This window comes from Malania oleifera, chromosome 5 (assembly GCF_029873635.1).
Source record: "Malania oleifera isolate guangnan ecotype guangnan chromosome 5, ASM2987363v1, whole genome shotgun sequence".
NCBI classification, from domain to species: Eukaryota; Viridiplantae; Streptophyta; class Magnoliopsida; order Santalales; family Ximeniaceae; genus Malania; species Malania oleifera.
The window spans coordinates 56381537-56403281 of NC_080421.1; the positions used below are offsets into that span (position 1 = coordinate 56381537).

Genomic DNA, 21745 nt, shown 5'->3' on the forward strand with positions numbered 1-21745 from the left:
ATTAGTTTCACATGAAAAGAGATGTTAAGAGAATTTGTGGCAGATATGTCACGTGTAGGCAAGTTAAATCCAGAGTGAGGTCCAACAGTTTGTATACTCCTTTACCAATTCCTAGTGAGCCTTGGATTGACATCTCAATGGACTTTGTGTTAGGATTGCCTAGGACTAAGCGAGGGAGAGATTCAATTTTTGTGGGTGTGGATAGATTTTCTAAGATGACACACTTTATTCCATGTCACAAAATGGATGATGCCTCGCATGTTGCTGATTTATTCTTTAGAGAGATTGTGAGATTACATGGCATGCCTAGAAAAATTGTTTCAGATAAAGATGCTAAGTTCTTGAGCTATTTTTGGAAGACTTTGTGGTGTAAGCTAGGTACTAAGCTATTGTTTTCTACTACTTGTCATCCACAAACTGATAGTCAAACTGAATTAGTAAATAGGACACTGTCTACTTTATTGAGGACAATCATTAAAAGGAACATTAAAACATGGGAAGAATGTTTACCACATGTTGATTTTGCTCATAACAGATCTGTTCATTCTACTACTAAATTTTCACCATTTGAAATTATGTATGGATTTAATCCTTTAACTCCATTGGATTTATCTCCTTTACCTTTGACTGAGCATGTTAATTTAGATGGCAAAAAGAAAGCTGACCTTTTCAAGCAGATTCATAAGAAAACATGACTCAACATTGAGCGAAGAATGAAGCAGTATGCAAAACAAGTCAACAAGGGGCGTCACAAGCTGCTTTTTGAACCCGGAGATTAGGTTTGGCTGCATATGAGAAAAGAGAGATTTCCGAAGCAAATACGTTTCAAATTGTTTCCAAGAGGAGATGGACCTTTCCAAGTCCAAGAGTGCATCAATGATAATGCTTACAAGCTAGATTTACCTGGTGAGTACAATATAAGTGCTACTTTTAATGTTACTGATCTGAGTCCTTTTGATGTAGGTGATGATTTGAGGGCAAATTTTTTCAAGAGGAGGGGAATGATGCAAATAATAGCACAACTTCAAAGGAACTAGTTCAAATCCCAATTGATCCGGTTACGAGAGCATGAGCAAGGAAGTTTAAAGCTGTACTCAATGGACTGATTCAAGAGGCATGGGCTCAAGCAAATTTGTGGAGGCCTATTGAGCATGACCCACGTCAGCAACAAAGATTCATCAACATGATTCAAGTTCTAGAAGAATCTGGCGAACGCTAAGCTTAAATTGGCATGTTTAAGAATACTCCTTTTTGGGTCTGATTGTAAAGCTTGCATGCCATTAACTTTCCTTTTATTTGTTTTGACTTTTATGGGCGTGTATGACTAATAACACAACCATTTAAAGCTCCCCACTTTCCTTTTCTATTTTATGCATGTGATCAGCCAATTAAAGGGCTGATTGTTTTTTTTTTTTTTTTTTAGCCAAGTAAGAGTTATTTCTTTAGTAGATTTTAGCCCTAATTAGGTTAACTATTTTAGAAATTTTCCTTGTAATGACTAGCCTTATAAATAGGCATCTAAGCAATGAAAAGAGGCAGATCATTATTCAATAAATTGTCAGAATATTTTCTCTGCGGTTCTTTGAAGAACTATACGAACTTATCGGGATTTCTTGTGGCATTCACCGACGACTTATCAAACGATTTTTTCCACCACCGTTTGTGGCGTCTTCCTTATACCGAGGTTCTTGTTTCGCAATAAACAACAGGTTGAAGTCATATATACCAAGGTTCTTATTTGTCGTAAACAACGGGTTGAGGTCTATCATTCAATTCTGAACGTAGAACGATCTTGGGTTCTTTTCGTTGTCGGATCTCGTTATTTTGGTGGATTCACATCATTTTGACTCTTCCGTCATCCTGAAAATGCACAGGGTTGAATAAATCTGGTGCTAACTTGTTTGGATCAACTTGATTTATATGGCATAGAATTTTCCTTATATCAATCCATTTATGTGTTGAAAGGTGCAAATTTGCAAAAGGATTCTCTTTGAAACTTCTTATCATTTCATATATGAGAGAGATGTTAACATATCTATTCCTATCTTGGATTTAGATCTCACATTTGAGGTAGAAAATGACCAATAAATATGGGGACCCTGTAATGAAATCTAATTGCTCATCCTATTGTACTTCTATTTTGAAGAACAATAGCCAATCCTTAAAGTAATTGTACTGGCGAGGTCTTTGTCTCTGATTTTTTAAGAAGGCATAGGTCTAAGATTTGTGAAGAATTATACCAAGTCGATAGGTCCTTGTAGGGTACCAAAGAAGGAGGAAAGTGTGGGGACCCAAAGGCCATTAACGAATGGGAAAAGAGGGTGACAGTCCACGTTATTTTATCGGTGTATAGACTAAACCCTATTTTGAGAGGAGAAGAGACTAAAGACCTTGGATCATTTTATGATTTCCCTCATCAATGATGTGACGAGGATGTTATCTTGGATTTCACTTGGAAGAGTCTAAACTAGTTGTGAAAGGAACGAGAAAGATGAGGATGCCACGAGGAAGAGAACCTAGGGATGAGTTTGGAAATTTGTTGGTTTTGAGAGAAGTACTGAGGATATTGTGTTTTCTTTTGATGTGCTTAACTTTAAATTTATACTATAAAAATTAATTTGTTCATCTAAGGAGTTATCCTCACGGGAGGATCCACCTTAACTCTACAACCACGTATTGCTGCACAGTTTAACACCTTTCCAAATAATCCGATGAGGAGGAAACAATTGCGGCGGTCTGTCAATTATATGACAAATTTTATTTCAAAGCTAACAACGTACACAATACCACTCCACCAATTTAATGTGCCCCTTCGGAAACCAAACACACACAAGCTGCTCCTCGTCTGTCGTCTGCTCCCAAACGAAAACACGCGAACTACAGAGAACCCGCTGCTCTTCTCGTTCATGGATTTGTCTTCGTGGCTTCGACGCAGTTTCTCAAGGAATACAAGAGAGGTCCCCAATCCAGATGCATCAAGACAGCCCAACAAAGAACAAGAACATGAAGCAGAAGAGGCATTTGGAATAACACAGCAGTTAACTGATTTTGTCAAGTCCTTCACACTGGATACCTTCAAGAATTTCCCTCTCCCAGGCAATGCTTTCTTCTTACGATTTTTCTTACAATCTAAAGGTTTTTTTTTTAACGGTTTGTTTGGTTCCCCAGAAACCGTGGGAACAGAAATGAAAGAGAATATGGGGTATTTTATCTGCCACTCCAGCTCAAACCTGCTATGAATTTTTCAAAATATTCTGCCTCTGCCAGTGTTTTCTTGGAAATCGGACGGAGGGTTTCTGTAATTTAGATCAAATCCGCGTTATATGTGGTTTTGATTGCGTTTGGCTGCAGATGATGAGGGAGGTGGTTGGGCTGATGATTCGTCGACTTCTTCTTCGGCTAATTCTCGGAAGGATCTCTCTGTGTGGCAGGAGCGTCATGCTACTCTTGTGCTCTCTAGAGTCAAGGTTCTCTCTCCGCTCTCTCTAAAAAAAAAAAAAAAAACTTGCGTATATGGATTTTAGGCTTTTTCTTTTTCTTAATTAAGTTGAAATTCGCAGTTTGTAAGTTGATTTTTAAGAAAAAAGTTGGGGATAACTTTTATAACTTATTGTTTTTCCTTTTTCCTGGGACAATTCCCATGATCATTTGAGGGCTGACATCTTTCTTGCATTTGGTTGGGCAAAACTAGAAATTGGGGTTATGAAGTATTTATTTATTTATTCAGGCTCTGGTGCACTTTTTGTGCCACATACTATTGTATATCAAATTTTCAAACCAAAACGATACATGCTGCAGATTACTTAGGCTTCAATAAATTATGTATGTTCAAACAATGAGTTACCCATCAAAAGTCAAAACCTATATCCAAATCAGGCTTTTCAGCAGATATTGGATGATTATATACTAAAATTTTCAAAATACTTTTTTCTTCCAAATTGTAATACTGTAGGACTTGTGATGTTAAAATTTTCTAGTGTGTGAATAAATTGCTTTTGCTTCAATATGGTGAGTATGACCAACCCATGATTGATCTGTCAAACCCTTGATTGAATCATATTTTTATGAATAATATTTTTGTAGTATATTATTATGTTGAAGAGGGTTTTCTTGACTTTCTCAACTTTTGAATAATTGTAGCAGTGGGATCTGCTACTCATATTCTATAATTCTAGATCAAATCAATGAAGCTATATTGCAATTTGAATCTCTTATATGTGTGCAGTAACTTCGTTCATAAACAATGGAAAAAGATAAGGATTCATCTTCTTTTGATCAATTCATTTGTAATCATTCTTACACTGACAAGTAATCACTAGTCTATCATTCATACCCTTGATCACATTAATGCGTAGTCCATGCCTACATATCCTCAATCACATAATCATGCGCCAAAATAAGTGTATTAAGAAGGAAGAAAAGGAATTACAAACGACATGAGGTCCTCAAAAAGAAAAAAAAAAACAAAAAAACAAATGAACCAAAAAAAAAAAAAAAAAAGAACAAATAACAAACAAGAAAACCCCGTTTTTCTAAACCCTTCCCATCATAAATAATTAAACACTTAAAGTTTGCTTGCTCAAGCTGACCTTTTTTCTCCTTATTCTTATCCCCATCCAATTAAAGCCCACTAGGTTATGAGACGTCCATATCCAGAAGTTGTTGAGCTTGAAGATCCTTCCCATTACTCTGCACCAAAGAAGAGGCGGGTTGGAGGCAAAATGCCATCCCTAATCTGATCACTTGCTGCTCTTTACAAATACCATCACCCTAAAAAATAGGAACACCCTCTGCACTTTCAAGAGAGTCGCTGCCACATGAGAAATATCACCAACTAAATCAGGGGAACCTGGAACTTACCAATTTTGATCACAAAACTAATCCTATGATAAACTTTATTTCAAAAGAAAAGAAAGCCAATATAAACTGCCATAAAAAGCAAACTCACAATCAAAATAGCTCTCGGTATTAGACCCATCATTCAAATTTTTTTTTTTTTCTCTTCAGATGACCTTCCTCATTATCTTCTCATCTGATTTCACCCTGAGAACACTTGAAGTTTCCTCCATGCTAAAACTGCCACTAGTATTTCTTTTAAAATTTTATTTACCAGCACATTAGAATTTATTTGATTATTATGAAGTAAAATCCTCATTTCAATCCCCACCTGCATCACTGCCCAATGAGTATAAACTCATATAGACTTAGCCCTACCAGTTCTCTTTCAGGCATCCATAGACTCTTCGCTGCCATTATTTCCCAAATATAAACCCCGTTTTCTGCTCTGCTTCAATATTGTTCCTTTGACATCCCGTACAAAATTGGTCATTAAGATTCTGATTTGTTTGATCCTTAATTAAATTCCCACAACTCCCAACAATCAACCACCAAAAGATTATTTTTGGACCCCTCCACAGCACAATCTCTTCCCTCTTTAGTATAAGCAATTTGACCCCTTTGCTTCATGAAGTCAACATTAAATGACTTTATACGTGTGATATGATGTGAGCTCTTTCTTTTTTCTCATTACATGTGTTTGTTAATTGTGTTTGTAAGAAATAGTTTATTTTGGTTAGTTTTCCTCATATGAGCTAAGTTACTTTTTGTATCATCCTTGTTTTATTTGTGTCATTGGTAACTGTAGTATTTGTTCAATTGTAATCGAAGTTCTACATTTGCAGTTCTAATGCAGAACTTCCTAGCATTACATCATGGCCATTATTAACAAATATATATCTATTTTTTTTTCTCGACCAGCAAAAGAAAGAGCTAATCATTGTTGACCACCAAGGGTGTGCACCTATATTCACAAATTACTTAAGAGACAGGTAGTCAACAAAATCTAAAACTGTGCGAGCGGCCCAAATGTACAAACTATTAAACCAACTAGTAAGGGAGCCAAGCCATCCATCTTTTACAAGAGCAAGACGCGTCTTTTCCTTTAAAGGCTTATTTGTTCCCATCCATCTAGATAATCCAAAAAGACAGTGAGAGGGATGATATACAGTCTTCTTCCTGTCTGTACCTTTACATTGCTACTCCAGGCCCAGAACTTCATTTCCACAGTTTTGGCTCTAGCCCGTCTTAGGCCAGCCAACAGTACTCCAATCCCATAGGTTTTAGGTACAGTGCAATAGGATGTGATCCACAAATTCAGCGTTTTTTTTATGAATGCCTATTTTCCAGTATTTCCTCTCCTCAACTCTTTGCAAATTGTCAATGGTAAGGATTCTGTCCAAAGTTGCTTCCAAGTAGGGCTATAAGTGAACCAAGTCACTCATGAGTGGGTCGGGAGCTTGGATCAACAAGAGCTTGTTCATAATGAGTGATTCCCAAGCTCAATTTTGTGGCTTGTTTAAGAAATAAGTCAAACCTCAACATGAATAGGCTTGGCTTGTTTTGGATTATGAATGACTTGGTTACAAGCTTGGTTGGACTTGTTTAATAGGTTTGGATTAGGCTCAGTTATGGACTTGTTTAATAGGGTCAAATCAGGTTTGATAGACTGTAGTGGGATCATTTAGCCCATAACTAGGGTTGTTTCCATTGTGGGCTTGTTTATCCCAAACTCCATAACTTGAATTCAATGACAAGGCCAAGGCCCAATGACAATAGGTTGGCTTTGGTGGGGGCAAAGAAACCCGAGGACAGTATTAGTAAGAGCCCCTTTTCATCTTTTGCCTAACAAGATCCTAAGAGCCCTTCACACCTAATGATGAGAGGCTCCAAAAGAATTAAGTTGTTCATGAGCAATTTGGTAACTCGGCTTGATAAGGGATTGTTCAGCTTGTTTATTTGTAGTTGGACTTGACGTAAAAATTGTTATCTTCCTTGTTGTTAATGGTTATTTTGCTCATTTAGAATTAATAGTACGTGCTAGTTTATGTTGGTAAGCGTGATTTAGTAAGGGTATTATGGTAATTTGCATGTACTTTGACATATATTATAAATAGAGGAAGAGATCTATCATGGAGATAGGTCTTCCATTTACCCAATTGTTCAATATGGTATCAGAGCATGATTCAAAGACCTAAAACCTAATTGTCACAACCACTGTCAAAACTGAGGCTTGAAATCCTATATCCACTACTTGTCTACCATCAGAGGAGAATTTCCAGCACCACCATCGGCCTGAAAATCAGCCAGCAGCTGTCGGAAGCTAGATCAGTAGTTGAAATTTCCTGGACGACACTGCCAGTTTAGGAACACAAAAACCCCTATAGATTTTGCAAAACCAAACCATAGCCACCCACAGACATTGCTGATCTGCTCCCCTCCCCCCAAACCCAATTGAAATCCCATGACCAGAGCTCCTCCCACTCACCCTCATGCGCCGGTTGAAGGATGGTGGGGTTGATCATGCACGCTGGCGCGTGAAGATTATTTCAGGCTCGTATTTGGCCTAAGTTCTTCCTGCAATGTTTGAATTCCTCTATAAACATAATATTGAAGTTTTTATGATGATTTTTGTCCAAAGATCTCATTTTTTAGTTGTTCAATTGTGGCCCTTGGAGAATGATTGTTTGATGCTTCATAAAGTAGTTTGTTGATTTTTATTAATTTCATTGGGACTTGAAACAGTGGTATTTTTTGTGTTTGTGTTTCATTCATCATGTGCTTGTGGTTTGCAGCAGTTGTCGAAGGTTGAGTTGTTGGGATGGAGTCTGTGAATTCCAATATTTTTTATTTGCTGCTGAACGAGGATGTGTTTGTTGGGATGGATTCCCCAAATCCTAAAAATGTGTTTCCCTTATCTGTCACTTGTTGGGGTGGATGGCATACTATAATTGCCTTAGAGGAGACGTATTCAAGGTTCCAGCGGTATCAGACTTCTCAACAAGCATCGCATCACATTGCATCTTTTGCTGAAAAAGCAGTCATCCTGCTGTTTGTATGTCATCTGGTATCTCTCCCACTAGTCCTTGGATTATCGACTGCTGTTGAACACATGGCAAGTGTCACTGACTTCTTCTACTCTCCAATATTCTAAAAATCTACCTCAAGTTACCCTTGTTGATGGGTCCACTACTATAATTAAGAGGATAAGAATAGTAAATCCCATTTCTCTTTCTTCGGTTCTATGCATTCATAAATCCCCTTTCAATCTTATGTTTGTTAGTAAAATTCCAAAGTCGCTAAATTATTTTATAACCTTCTTTCTTGATTTTGTTGTTATTTAGGATCTAAAGACGAGGAAGCCAATTGGCACATGACGTGAGGCTGGTGGACTTTACTACTTTGTGCCGCTCTCTCCTCTTATGGCCTGTAGTGCCATTTTTATACCACATCAAATCCATTGTTGCATTGGTCATCTGCCATTGGACAAGTTAAAACTGCTAGTTCCTACCTTGCGATTTGTGTCTAATCTTGAGTAGTCTTGTCAATTAGGAAAGCATCATTGTGTTCCCTTTGCTTCTTGAGTCAATAACGGCTAGGTAGCCCTTTCATGTTAGTTCATTCTGATGTTTGGGGTCATAGTCATGTCATGCGAAAGTTGGGGTTTAGGTACTTTGTTACATTTGTCAATGACTAGTCCAAAATGACATGGTTGTATTTAATGAACGATCATTCTAAGTTGGGACTGTATTTTTTTAATTAATTAATAAATAAAATAAATTTATATATAATATAAAAATGAGACAAAATTTAGAATAATGGAGAAAAAAAATAAAAACATAATTCGTAAGTATCATATAGGCTAATTTTTTCTAACAAACTCAAATAATGCTTGTTAAATGATAAGCATGAGCCATATCACAAAATGGACGCCATTTTCATGCTTTAAAGTTTAAACTCTTAAATAAACATAACAAAAAGAAGAGAAAAAACTAAATTAAAGCATCACAATGTCTCATCATCCAAGATTCCAAGAACCTAAATCTAAATTAACAAAGTTCAAAGGGAACTATCAAGGTCTTTATCAAAGTCCTCATCTTCATCGAACTCATTTGTAGTAAGAGTTCTTCCACTTATAAATTCCCCCTTCCCACTTCAACATCATCGTCTTCCTCAATTGCGACCAATTTCTCCCTATTGCCTTTGTCTTGAGTGCCTAGATATTTAAAAAAGCTATACGTTAGGACTTAGGAGAAATGGAGAATTATAAAATGATAATTTAGTAGATTCAAAAATGACTATTGATATGTATCTACTCAAGTTCTCACAATAATCTCTAGTCGTCCTTTTACTAGGAATTATGGAATGCGAGCTACCACAAGCTTGTGTTGCTTGGGCATTATGTCCTTCAAAATCTACCACTGGCAAAGCTCTAATAGCATCAACTTCGAAGAAATTTTCATCATCAAACCAAGAAGTATCTTTTGGGAGGACAGGTTCTTCCTTCTCGGTGATCCACTCATCATTTGAATCTACTTCCTCCACCAATATTAGATCATAATTTTGTCTTCTTCTTATAGCTCTCTTCCTCACTTTGGTGTTGTACTTCACATAAACTAGAGCATTTAGTCCCTTGTGCTCTAATCTATTCCTCTTTTTCATATGAATCTACAATTGAGTTTAAGCCATTTAAATTTTTAGATGTTAGAAGATAATTGCAGATTTAAGTGAAATGAGAATAACATGACATTTGTAAGAACTAAGAACCTACTCAAATGTGCTCCAATTCCTCTCACATCCACTAGCATTGCAAGTCAAGCTAAGAACACGAATAGCAAACTTTGTCAATTCTGGGGTTTTTGTCCCAAAATGCTTCCACCAATCAGCTACAAAAGAAGAAACACATACTTCGTAGTTACAAGAAGAAACAAGTATACAATACTATGACTAATTAACCAATTGTTATTGAAGTATTATTTTTACATGGTCTTCTCAACATTCTAGAGTCAATAGGCACTTGAGTCCCAAATTCCCCTTGTGCATTATCAAAAAAATCGAATTTGATCTCTATAGCTAGCCACTCCTCATATCCCTACATTCTATGTATGCATTCAAATAATCCTTTCTTCACTTCCTCACAATCAGAGAAGTTCTCCTTATAACGCAATTGGGGATTTAGATAATATCCCGCAGCATGTAAAGGGTGATGAAGTTGTGGAGTCCATCTATCATCTATTTTCCTCCAAATGGGTCCATAATTCTTGGCATTTCTAGAAAAATTCACAGCAATTTTTTCCTTCGCCGAATCCATCAACTCATAGATAAATCTCATGGCTGGTGTTTCCTCAGAATCAACTTCCCTTAGGACACACACAAGAGGGACAACACTCTTGATAACATAAGTCACGCGAGGTCAATAATATTGGTCAAATAAAACAATTGACCGAGTCCTTATACCTTCATGTATTTTTGCATATGTAGAAGTGCACTACATCTCTGAAGAGAGCATAGATTGAAGGCCTCACTTTTGTTTGTAAAGGCTTTGAAGTGTCAAAAATGCAGTAGCAAAGCGTGTCACTATGGGGCGGACGAGTTCTTTGTTGTTGGTGAAATGCTTCTTTATCATTTAAAGTACATAGGAATGATTATAAATAAATTTCACAACTTGCTTAGTCTTTAAGATTGTGGTTGCATGGATCTTCAATTTTGCAATATCCTCCAACATGAGATCCAAACAATGTGCAGCACATGGTATCCAATATAGCTTCTCCCTCTTTTCCATAAGCTTCTTTCCACCACTATCATGTTCTTTGCATTATCAGTTATCACCTGCACAACATTCTCCTGACCAACTTCCTCTACACTTCATCCATATACTTAAACATTGAATCACCATTTTTTATAGGATCAAAAGCATCACTGAATACTAAAAACCATGTATCAGCAGGACTATTCACAAGGAAATTAATCAGGACTCTTGAACACCCTGATCCATCCATCAACCATGATAGAACATTCATATTCCATCTAAGCTTTTTTGTGCTCTTTCAACATGTCATCCATGCCTTTCACTTCGTCTTTAAGGATCCATGTCCTCATCTCTTGCATAGATGGAGACTTGAAACCTGGCCTATAATTAGCAATACCATCCACCATAACATGCCAATATATGTCATCCATCAAACTAAATGGAAGAGCATTGTTGAACACACAACGTCCAACTTTTTAACACACTTCATTTCTCTCTTTTTTCTTCCCTTTCGAGTTTACAGTGGCTTTTTTGGTTAGTGAAGATGCGAACTTATCCATTGGACCTATAGCCCTAGGATTAAGGCCACTCCCACTCTTTGTTGATCAAGATCTCCAACTGATGGAGAAGAAGCACCCTTCTCTTGGACCCATCCCAGTCTCTTCAAGAAGATAATTTCTTTTACACTTCTCTTGTTGGAAATTTTCAAGAGCGATCTTGCACTCATCTCTCACGTTTTGAGGAGCTTTTGGGCAAGGTTTCATTCCCTTCGTTGTACCAGCCAAATGATGTTTAAATCTTGTCACAACCCCACTGCAAGTTTGATCACAAAATTTGCATCTAAAATAATTTTCTCCATCAACTTCTTTTATGTATTTCCAAATGAAATCTTTTTTTTGCCACTCTGATTCACCTTTAGACATGTTTTTGTTTATTGAATAGGAACAATCAACTGCTGCAGCAGAAAATTAAATTTTTTTTCAAAATTGAGAGCTCTTTGCAGGAAATGGGGAAAAGAGCAGCAGAGAAACAGCAGCTCTTCAATCTTTTGTTGCGGAAAATTTGGGGAAGATTAAAAAACTAAAACAAACAGAGAGGAAAATTGGGGGTTAACTAATGAAAATTGAAAAGTGAAAAATTGAAACAGGCTCAAACAGCAGTAACTGAAAATTGAAATGTGAAAATTGAAAATTGAAAATTGAAACAGTAGCTCTTAAATCAACAAGGTTTCATTACTTCATTCATTGATTTCATTCTTTCAAAATTTTTCCAATTTTTCATAATTTTTATATGAAAATTGAAAAGTGAAAACAATTCAAAAGCAGCTGAAAGTGCAACTCACCTTGACTTTCAAAGTTTCTGTTGAGACTTGAGAATGAGATAGATTTGAGACGGATTGTAGAGAGTCTCTTGACACAAACAAGACTGGAGAGAGAGAGAGAGAGAGTTGAATTAGTTGAAGAAGAGGCCTAGAAGTAGAGAGCGACAATTGGCGAGATAAGGCGACTTGGAGAAGAGGCCTAGAAGCAGAGAGCGACAATTGGCGAGATAGGCACACTAGAGGTCACCAAGAGAGAGAGAGAGAGAGATTTGAGTAAGTCAGAGAAGAGACCTCGAAGCAGAGAGTGACAATTGGCAAGAGAGGCACACTAGAGGAGATCGCCAAAGAGAGACGAGGTCACAAGAAGCTGGAGGGGTCGCCAGAGAGAGATGAGAGGTCAGAAGGGGTTGCCAGAGAGAGATGACAAGTTGGAGGGAGTCGTTGGAGAGAGATGACAGCTTGGAAGAAGGAAGAGCTCTGCACAAGTCCTTTAGTAGTCAAAGGGGGGGTGATGCCTGTCAAGCCCTAACTTAATTTTTTTTTTTGCATATTTTTTATGTTATGAGGTCAATTTTTTCTGCTCCCAAAAGGCGCACGCATTTCCATCTGAGGTGTAACAGTCACACCGTTTGGTTTGAGGTGTACGCATCAGCCCCTAAGGTGAACGGATATGTGGACTTTTGCCTTCTAAGTTGCACCTTAGGGCATTTTATGCCCAAAATGCATCAAGGTGCGCTTTAAGAATGCCTTTTAAAACACTGGTATCTTTTGTTCTCAAATAAGGACTCATCTTGATATCTTGGTTTGGATGCTTTGTAGGGATAATGTTGGATCAAAGTACTTTGATTTTAGATGATATTTGTAGTTCCTCCAAATATTTACAAATTTTCTCATTAAGTTGTGTCAAATATTTTTATTTTCTCCAAGATCATTAGGGAAAGAAAATTTCTACAGTTATAAAAAAAATATTCATGTCATGTGTAAGTATTCATGTCAATAATATTTAGCATTGAAGGAAAAATTAATACCTCTAGAATCTTCCAACAAGCATCTTTGTTCATAGGATCCATCTTACGTCAATCAAAGCAATCAATTGGCAATAAATTTGTTTTCCTAATTGTGCCCATGTATCTATGAAGTAAAGCACATTGTCTACCAACAAATTGGAAGAAATTATTAAAATGCACTACAAGTCGTTGCCCAAGCAGAAAATTCCATATTTCAGACATTCAAATGAGGCCTCATCTCGTAGGTACATTTGACTCATCTAAAGAAAAAAAAAAAAAAAGATCATATACCTGTTACATCACTAAAAGAAGTGTGTGTTTTCATTCTTGGATCCATGAAAAGAAACAAAATATACCCATTACATCAGCTTCGATTTCTACTTCTAATCAATCATCATCACCAAACTGAAGGAGGATGAGTAGGGACATTGAGATGTGCACCAACATCAAATACTTCCTTAGGTTTTGATTTATAGAGCAACCAACCAATCTTTTAAGTTTGTCATCTTCAACATAAAACACAGGTCAAGCTTGGGAAGATAAGATAAATGGTTCATCAACTACTCACTGACATCTGCCCAATTGCACTTGAATAACTCAAATTTCAGATTATCAAAATAATTTTGTTGCTGAATCGAGGATGTGTTTGTTGGGATGGAGTCCTTAAATCCAAAAAGTGTGTCTCTCATAAGCCACTTGTTTGGGTGAATGGCAAACTTTAATTGCGTTAGAGGAGAAGTATTCAAGGTTCCTACAATATCAAACATCTCAACGAGCATCCCATCGCATTGCATCTTATGCTGAAAAAGCAATCATCCTATTGTCTGTATGTCATCTGGTATTTCTCTCACTAGTCCCTAGATTATCGACTCTATTTCTGTTGACCATATGACAAATGTCACCGACTTCTTCCACTCTCCAATATTCTAAAATTCTACCTCAATTTACCTTTGTTGATGGGTCCACTACTATAATTACGAGGACAGGTACAATAAATCCTATTCCCTCCATCTCTCTCTCTTCTATTTTGTACAATTCCTACTTTGTGTTCTGTGTCTAATCTTGAATGTGAGTCTTGTCAATTAGCAAAGCATCATTGTGTTCCTTTTGCTTCCCAAGTCAATAACGGCTAGGTGGCCCATTTATGTTAGTTCATTCCGATGTTTGGAGTCGTAGTCACGTCACACCAAAGTTAGGGTTTAGGTACTTTGTTACATTTGTTGATGACTACTCCAAAATGACATGGTTGTATTTAATGAAGGATCATTCTAAGTTGTTTAATATCTTTTGTATCTTCTATTCTCAAATAAGGACTCAATTTGATATGCTAGTTTGGATGCTTCGTAGGGATAATGCTAAGGAGTACTTCTGTACTTTAGTACCCAATTCACTACCTATATGACTCTAGTATGATGCACCAGTCATCTTGTGCCCACACTCCACGACACAATGGAGTTGTAGAGTGGAAAAACAGACATATTCTCGAAGCCACTTGAACCTTATTGTATCAAATGAATGTCCCAAAAGTTTTTTGGAGTGATCCTATGCTCATTGCTTGTTTTCTCATCAATAAAAAATGCCATTCTTTATCCTTTGGTGGTAAAATCCCATATTCAATTATCTTTCCTATGGCTCCTTTGTTCTCTCTTCCTCGTATATTAGATTGTGTGTCCTTTGACCATTAGTTGATTCCAGGAATGGATAAGTTGGATCCTTGTGCCATTAGATTCATTTTTTTGGGCTATTCCTATTCTCAAAATGGATATTGATGTTATAACCCTACTTTACATCAATTTTTTGTGTTTGTTGATGCACCTTTTTTAAGTCCATACCATACTATTCTAACACCTTGAGTTCTATTGGCATTGATGAGTCCATTCCCCAGCCTAGCCTTATAGTTCCTAATTTATATCTTTGCCTAGTGCTCCAACATCTTCATCCAATTTGAGTCCTTCTTGCTTGGATTGTCCTAATTTGCACATGTAGACATAATGAATTAAGGGGGGAGAGCCTCCTTCAACTTTTACGTCTACGCCTCTTGTTCCCTCTTTAGATGATCCTATTCCTAAGTGTTTAATCCTCCTATTGTTGTTTGAAAAGGTAAGTGCACTTGTATGCAACATCCAATCTCTAATTTTTTTTTTTTTATGATTTCTTGTCACCCTTATGTTGTTGTTTAATGCAATGATTGAAGAGAAGCATGCTTGCAGGATAATGATACTTGGGAGTTGGTACCTTTTCCTCTTGATAAATTTATGATTGGTTGTCATTGGGTGTACATCATGAAGGTCAATATAGATGAATCTATGGCTTGATTGAAGGCTTCCTTTGTTGCTAAGGGATATACTTAGGTGTATGATTTGGATTGTTCAAACAAATTTTCATTGGTCTCCAAACTTGCCTCAATACGTTTCTTCATCTCCTTAGCCACAACTACATTAGTTATATATGAAGAATGCTTTTCCTACATGGTGATCTTTAGGAGGAGGTCTATTTGAACCAATCACTTGACTTGTTGCTCACTGGGAATTAGGCTTAGTGTGTTGCTCAAGAAATCATTATATGGTTTAAAATAATCCCTAGAGCATGTTTTGGTTGATTCAGTGTTGTAGTACTTGAGTTTGGCCTTCAATAGTGTGTAGTACAGTAGCACTTTTTATTTTATCTACCCCATTCGGAAATTTTTTTCTTTATTGTGTATGTGGATGATATTATGATTATTGGTGATGATGATCAGGGTATCTAAAGGCCTAAAGCATTCCTTATAGATTAAGTTTTCAACCAAGGATTTGGGACCATTGAAGTACTTATTGGGTATAGAGGTATTGAGATCTTAGACAAGAACCGCCTTGTCAAGAGGAAGTATGTTCTCGACCTTTTTAGAGTAGATTGGTTTGTTGGGATCCAAATGTGTTGATACACTTATGGATTTTGTCATTAGGGAGTTAGATGTAGGGGGAGGGGTAATCACTAGTGATCAAGGTCAAATTGCTTCCCCTTTTACCAACTTCTTTTAGAAATTGTATTCGGAGGAGGAATATTGTAGGCCGATGTTAGAGGGGTTGGATTAGAATTCTATTTCTATTGATTAGAGGAGTTGGTTAGGGAGACCCTTTAATGAGGAGGAAGTGAAGGGTGTGGATTTTGGTATGGATAGGGATATGCCCTAGGCCCAGATGGGTATAACATAGCTTTTTTCCAATATTGTTGGGAGGTTGTTAAGGGCAATTTGTTGAAATTTTTTTATTGAATTCTTTGGGGATGGGATTTTGAGCAAATGCATCAACTCCTCTTTTATTGCCTAGGTGCCTAAAAAGCCCAGATTTATCAAGGTTGAAGATTTTAGAACCATTAGCCTTGTTTCTTGTGTATATAAAATTATCATTGAAGTCTTAACTAATAGGTTGAGTGAGGTGCTTGTTGATACCATTTCTACTACCTAAAGTGCATTCGTGGGGTGAGAGGGGGGAGGCAAATAGTGGATGCTATACTTTTGCCCAATGAGGTGGTGGAGGATATTCGTAGGAATAAAAAGGAGGGGTTTTGTCTTTAAATTACATTTCAAGAAAGCCTATGATAGAATAAGTAGGAGCATCTTGGTAAGGCCCTTGAGAGAAAGGGTGTTTGGCGAGTGTTGGCATCGATGGATAGGCTGCTTGTCTGATGTGTGGTTCTTGGTGATTGTTATTGGTGAGTTGAAATCTTGATTTAGGGCTTTTGGGGGCATTAGAAAAGGTGACTTGTTATCCCCTTTTTCATTTGTCCTTGCAACTAAAGTGTTGAGCAGGATGGTGGATAGGGCTGTGGAGAGGGGTTTGGTTAAAGGTCTAGAAGTAGGAAGGTATGGAGTGGTGGTTGCTCATCTTCAGTTTACTGATGACATCATTTTCTTCCTTGATGATCACAACCCTTCCTTTGCAAGAATTTTGGGTATTCTTCAAATTTTTGAGAGGGTGTCAGGCCTTAAAATTAATATAGGGAAGAGTGGATTAGCATCTTTGAATGTGTTTGTGGAGCGAGTGAGGGAAAGGGCCACTAAAGTGGGGTGTGGCATTCTGGATTGGCCTATGACCTATTTAGGGGTCCCCTGGTGGGGGGAGGGGGGGGGATGTAATCCTAGAGTAGCGGTTTTTTGGAATCTAGTAGTGGAAAGGGCGACTAAGAGGTTAGATGGCTGGAAGGGTCTTTTTTCTCTTTCTTGTCTTTCTAGAATCCTGTTATATTTCCTATCTATATTTAGGATTCCAATAAGTATTGCTAGCAAGCTTAAGAAAATCATGAGAGACTTTTTGTTGTCTGGTAGGGGGATCACAGGGACCACTTAGTTAGCTGGGGTGAGGTTTGTAGGTTAAAAAAGGAGGGAGGGTTGGGTCTAGGGAAGTTGGTTTCTAAAAACATGGTTCTTTAGCTAAATGACTATGGTGCTCTGCCTAGAAGCAAAATCTCTCTCCTTGCCCTCTTAGAATCTAACCCAAGAAAGGAAGAAATGTGAAATCTGAAATCTGAGACAAACTTCTAGAGACTTCCATGCATGGTTTTAAATTGCAGCGGAGACCGTCTTTGTAATGCTGTTATGTAATGATTTTTTGGGTTCTGAATACCATTACACATTGCTGAATCGGTGGGAAGAAAATTCATCGTCATAATGGCCGTTATGTATTGCTACTGTTATGGAATGACTACTACAACTGTTGCATAGCCATTACAAAGCTGTTACGGAAAAAAAATTATTTTCTAATTTTTGCTTTTTCTTTTCATTATTCGTTTTTTTTCTTTCATTCATGTGTCGTTCTCAATAAGCTATTTGAAGTGGGGGTGGAGAAGAGTATAAAGAGGATTATGATGCTACAAAAATTATTTATTTTTATTAATATTCACAAGAGATGTTAATTAACAATTTTATAATGAACACTATTTTGTTAAAAATATATTTATTTTGATAGTATTAGTAATTTGATATTTTCTTTTCAATATTTTCAACTTCAACCTTCTTTTCTTTCTATTTCTGTTGTGTTCAAATTGTTAGCACTTTATTTATTTAATTATAAATTTTATAAATGCATATGTTATAATTTTAATGTGTAGGTTATTGTTTACAATGTAACTCATTTGTCTAAATTTACTAGATATTTATTACTTAAACAAGTAACATAATAGAATATATTTGATTTATTGTACTACTTGTATTTATGTGCCTAGTAGATAAATGGAGTGTATGTTGTATTTTATTTTATTAATTAATTTATCTCACACAAGATTAATGAAAGAGTGAAAAGATAGTGGTTTAAAACAAATGTAAAATTTATTGCTCTTACTAAACAATGTTAGTAAGTTGAGATGTAGGATCCAAAATGCATTAAAACTCTTTTAAGAAGGGTTGAGAGGTTAAAACATGTAAATAAACCAATGTACATGAGATTGAGTGTGCTTGAAAAATATTCATGGCCATTACACCTGCTTCCTGTTATGTAACATCCACTACTCCCTCATCTTGCTACACCCATTACTGTTACGTTGCTCTACCTTCTACTGCTATTTAAAACCATACTCCCATGAGTATCACTAAGTTTGGCATCCTACCCATTCTTTTTGAATCCAAACTTGCTGCAAATTTCCTTATGCCGCGGGGATCTAGGCTCTTTAGGAAAACACTGTTTCATTTACTCAACTAGGCAATGTTCTTGGAAACTAGATTAGCCAACATAAAACCACTCTTTACACTTAGGGTTATCCAACTAACCAAATGGTTCTGAGCACTCTCCCCACAAATTCTAAATTTTCCTAAATTTTTAACAACCTAAGACCCTAAAAAGTGACCAAAAAATAAAGAGGAAGAGACACAAAAAGAAAGCTCAATCAAAGTAAAACACCCTCCCAAAGTAGTGAAGCCTGTCTGGGAGCATCCAATCTCCTAGTTATCTTTTCCGCTAGGACCAACACAAGATTCCAAGAGGACACAGCACTAGATTACCACCTTAAGTAACACCCAAATAAGAAATGGGCCAACTATGAACAATGCAGCATGCCAAATTCAAAACTAACATTACAAGCCATGGTCAAAGTTTATACATGCTAAACCACACACAGAAAGAATGACCAACTCCAAAATTTATTCAAGTACTTGCAAAAAAGTTGGCAAATTAACTAAAGAACCTAGCCTAGTAGGACGAAATCAAATAGTGTAATCTATGAATTGTAAATGAGAAACAACTCTTCATCCAAACCCACCGTAAGGTCCTCCACCACACTCCTCTCCACACCACAACAAATTATCCTAGTATCCTACTAAAATATTTACTGCTAAAGTTAATGGAGAAAAGGATAGAATCATCCCTTCCAATATTCCCATTTATTTTTTTTTATCCCTTTTTGGAATTCCTATTAGAACGGCCAGGACCTCGGAGAGAACTATGAGAGATTTCTTATGGTATGGTTTTGAGGAAGATAAGGGGGATCATCATGTTAGCTGGGAGGTGGTTAGAATATCTAAATTGGAGGGGGATTCGGGTTTGACAATGTTTTTAAGAACATCTCTTTAATTAGAAAATGGCTATAAGGGTGTTGTCCTTTCTAGCTCCTTATGGCATCAAGTTATTAAGAGCAAGTATGGAGTGAACTGGAGTGGGTGGGATACTAAGGGGAACGTTACCCTTGTGAGTCCTTGGAAGTTTGTTTCCCAGATAGTTTTTTTTTTGGCCCCTTTTTTAGTTGCTTTAAAGTGGATAATGGTAATAGAAATTTGGGGATGATACTTGGCCCGGTGAGACTTTGTTAGAGCTGTTGGTGCCTTGTTTGTTTAGATTTTTTTCTGTTCATAATGCACCATTTTAACTTTCTATCTTTTTGAGGGGACTCTTTTCTTGGGATTTCCATTTCTCCTTAGGTGTCTTAATGAAAGAGGGGTGGATGAGCTTACCTCTTTACTGCGTGTGCTGGGATTCCTTTTTTCCTACTTTCAGAAGGGATGTAGGCTGTGGATTAGGGATCCTTTGGGGTCTTTCCCTTCAACATATTTTCTCAATTATATTTCAAAATTGTCAAATCCCAGCTCTTCAGCTTGAAGAAAGTTGTTTGGAAAGCAGAAGTTCCTTTTGAGATCCAGGTTTTCTTTTGGACTTTGGTTCTCAATGGGATTAATATGAATGAATTGCTTAAAAAAAAGAGACCCCATAAAGCTGTCAGTCCAGATGTGTGTGTGCTGTGCCATGAGGCAAACGTGACTAATGGTCCATCTTTTTCTCCAGTGTCTGGTGACAAGGTATCTATGGAGCTCTTTGTTCTCATGTTAATCATGGTTTTAAAAATCGGTGTGTGACAGCCGTTACGGACGTTATATAAGAGTATCGGTGGCTTCTGAGACTGTTATGGGGTGATATCTCAGAGGTACTCTGATTCACAACTATAATGGCCATCACAGCCCATTTTTGTGCCCCTTCTTTTTTTCATGTTCCCATCTCTTTTCCCTTTATAGAAGCGTTGGAACTCAAATTTAAGTTGGGTTATTTAGTTAGTGATTATTTTATTAATATTTTTTTTGGATTTATTTTCCTTGACATTTAGGATGCAATTTTTCTAATAACTACCGCCAAATAAACCCAACTTTTTTGTCAGTCATCAAATTACATATGTTCGTATCCTAAGTTTCTTTCAATTTTATTTTATTTTATTTTTCTTTTCTTGCACCTAGTTTGGAGACTAAAATACTTTGTATTGTATGAATTTTTGTTTTTGTTTAACATATGAACTTTTTATATTTTATTTTTTGGATAACAAAAATTCCATTAAGGACTAAAAGAGTACAAAAGAGGGCATTCTATATTTTATATTTCTTTACATTTAAGATCTCTTAGTTTTATTTCACTTATAATCAATAAAGTAGTGAAATATAGCAAATGCATGCTTCTCCTTTCCAAAAGCAACCAAGATAACATTCAATACTTGTAGTATATGTTATATTTAAATTGATTAGAACTTGCTAAAAATCATTTAAAGCATTAGCGTATAGGATTTTGGGATCAAAACATATGAATCTATATGTTTTAAAGAAGTTTGCTAATGTAAAAAATGAATTTATAGACATGGTGCCTGTTACCCATTACATAACAGGCACGATGGCTGCGCCCATTACTGTCACGTGGACCTTTACATTATTTAATTCCAATGATGAGGATATTTGTTAAGTTAGTAGAATGTGTATGATTTTAGTTTGGTGAATTTTGAGGTGTTGGGAAAAATAAGAGGGAGGATTTTTCGGATTTGCGCTGTTTTTGCTAGTTTATGGGTTCTTTGGCTTGAAAGGAATGCAAGGATCTTCAAAAATTAGAAGATCTGCGGTTGTATTAGGAGAAAGTTACTTTTTTCCCCCCCTTCTTTTTGGGCACATTCTTTTGGTTGTTTTTGGGGTACTGCCACTGTCTGATATCCAAAGGGATGGGAGGCAGGCACTACCATGGTACTAAAAATCGGACTGTAACCACCTTTATGTAATGGAATTGGGTGAGAAGGAGAGCGTCTTGGGGTGATATAATGAGTGCAATGAAATCCATACCTTAATGGAACGTTATGCACCGTAACGTCTATTACGACACCATTACGATTTTGTAATGTCCGTGGTTAAGACATAAAAATTTCATTCCTAATTGCTTGTTCTCCCAAACCCTAACTTCCTCGAGCGTCTCCTCTGCATCTCTTTACCTTCCTTCCTTGTTTATCAATGGCTCCCAAAATGAGAGGAAGCAAAACGTATGATTTGAAAAATCATCCTATAAGTTCTCTGACCCCAAAATCAAGGCGAAAACAGATTGTGGAGATTTCGGACGAGATGGAGCATGA

The 21745-nt window shown here is 36.7% G+C and overlaps 1 protein-coding gene across 1 annotated transcript in view; it reads left to right on the forward strand.

Annotated features, from left to right (window-relative positions):
• The first annotated feature begins 2751 nt into the window (after positions 1 to 2751).
• LOC131156379 (uncharacterized) overlaps positions 2752 to 21745 on the forward strand; it is a 44521-nt gene continuing 25527 nt past the window's right edge. Inside the window, exons 1-2 of the mRNA XM_058110017.1 lie at positions 2752 to 3096; positions 3352 to 3467. Of these exons, the coding sequence (XP_057966000.1) occupies positions 2907 to 3096; positions 3352 to 3467 (306 nt within the window). The 5' untranslated portion in view covers positions 2752 to 2906. The remainder of the gene's footprint in view (positions 3097 to 3351; positions 3468 to 21745) is intronic.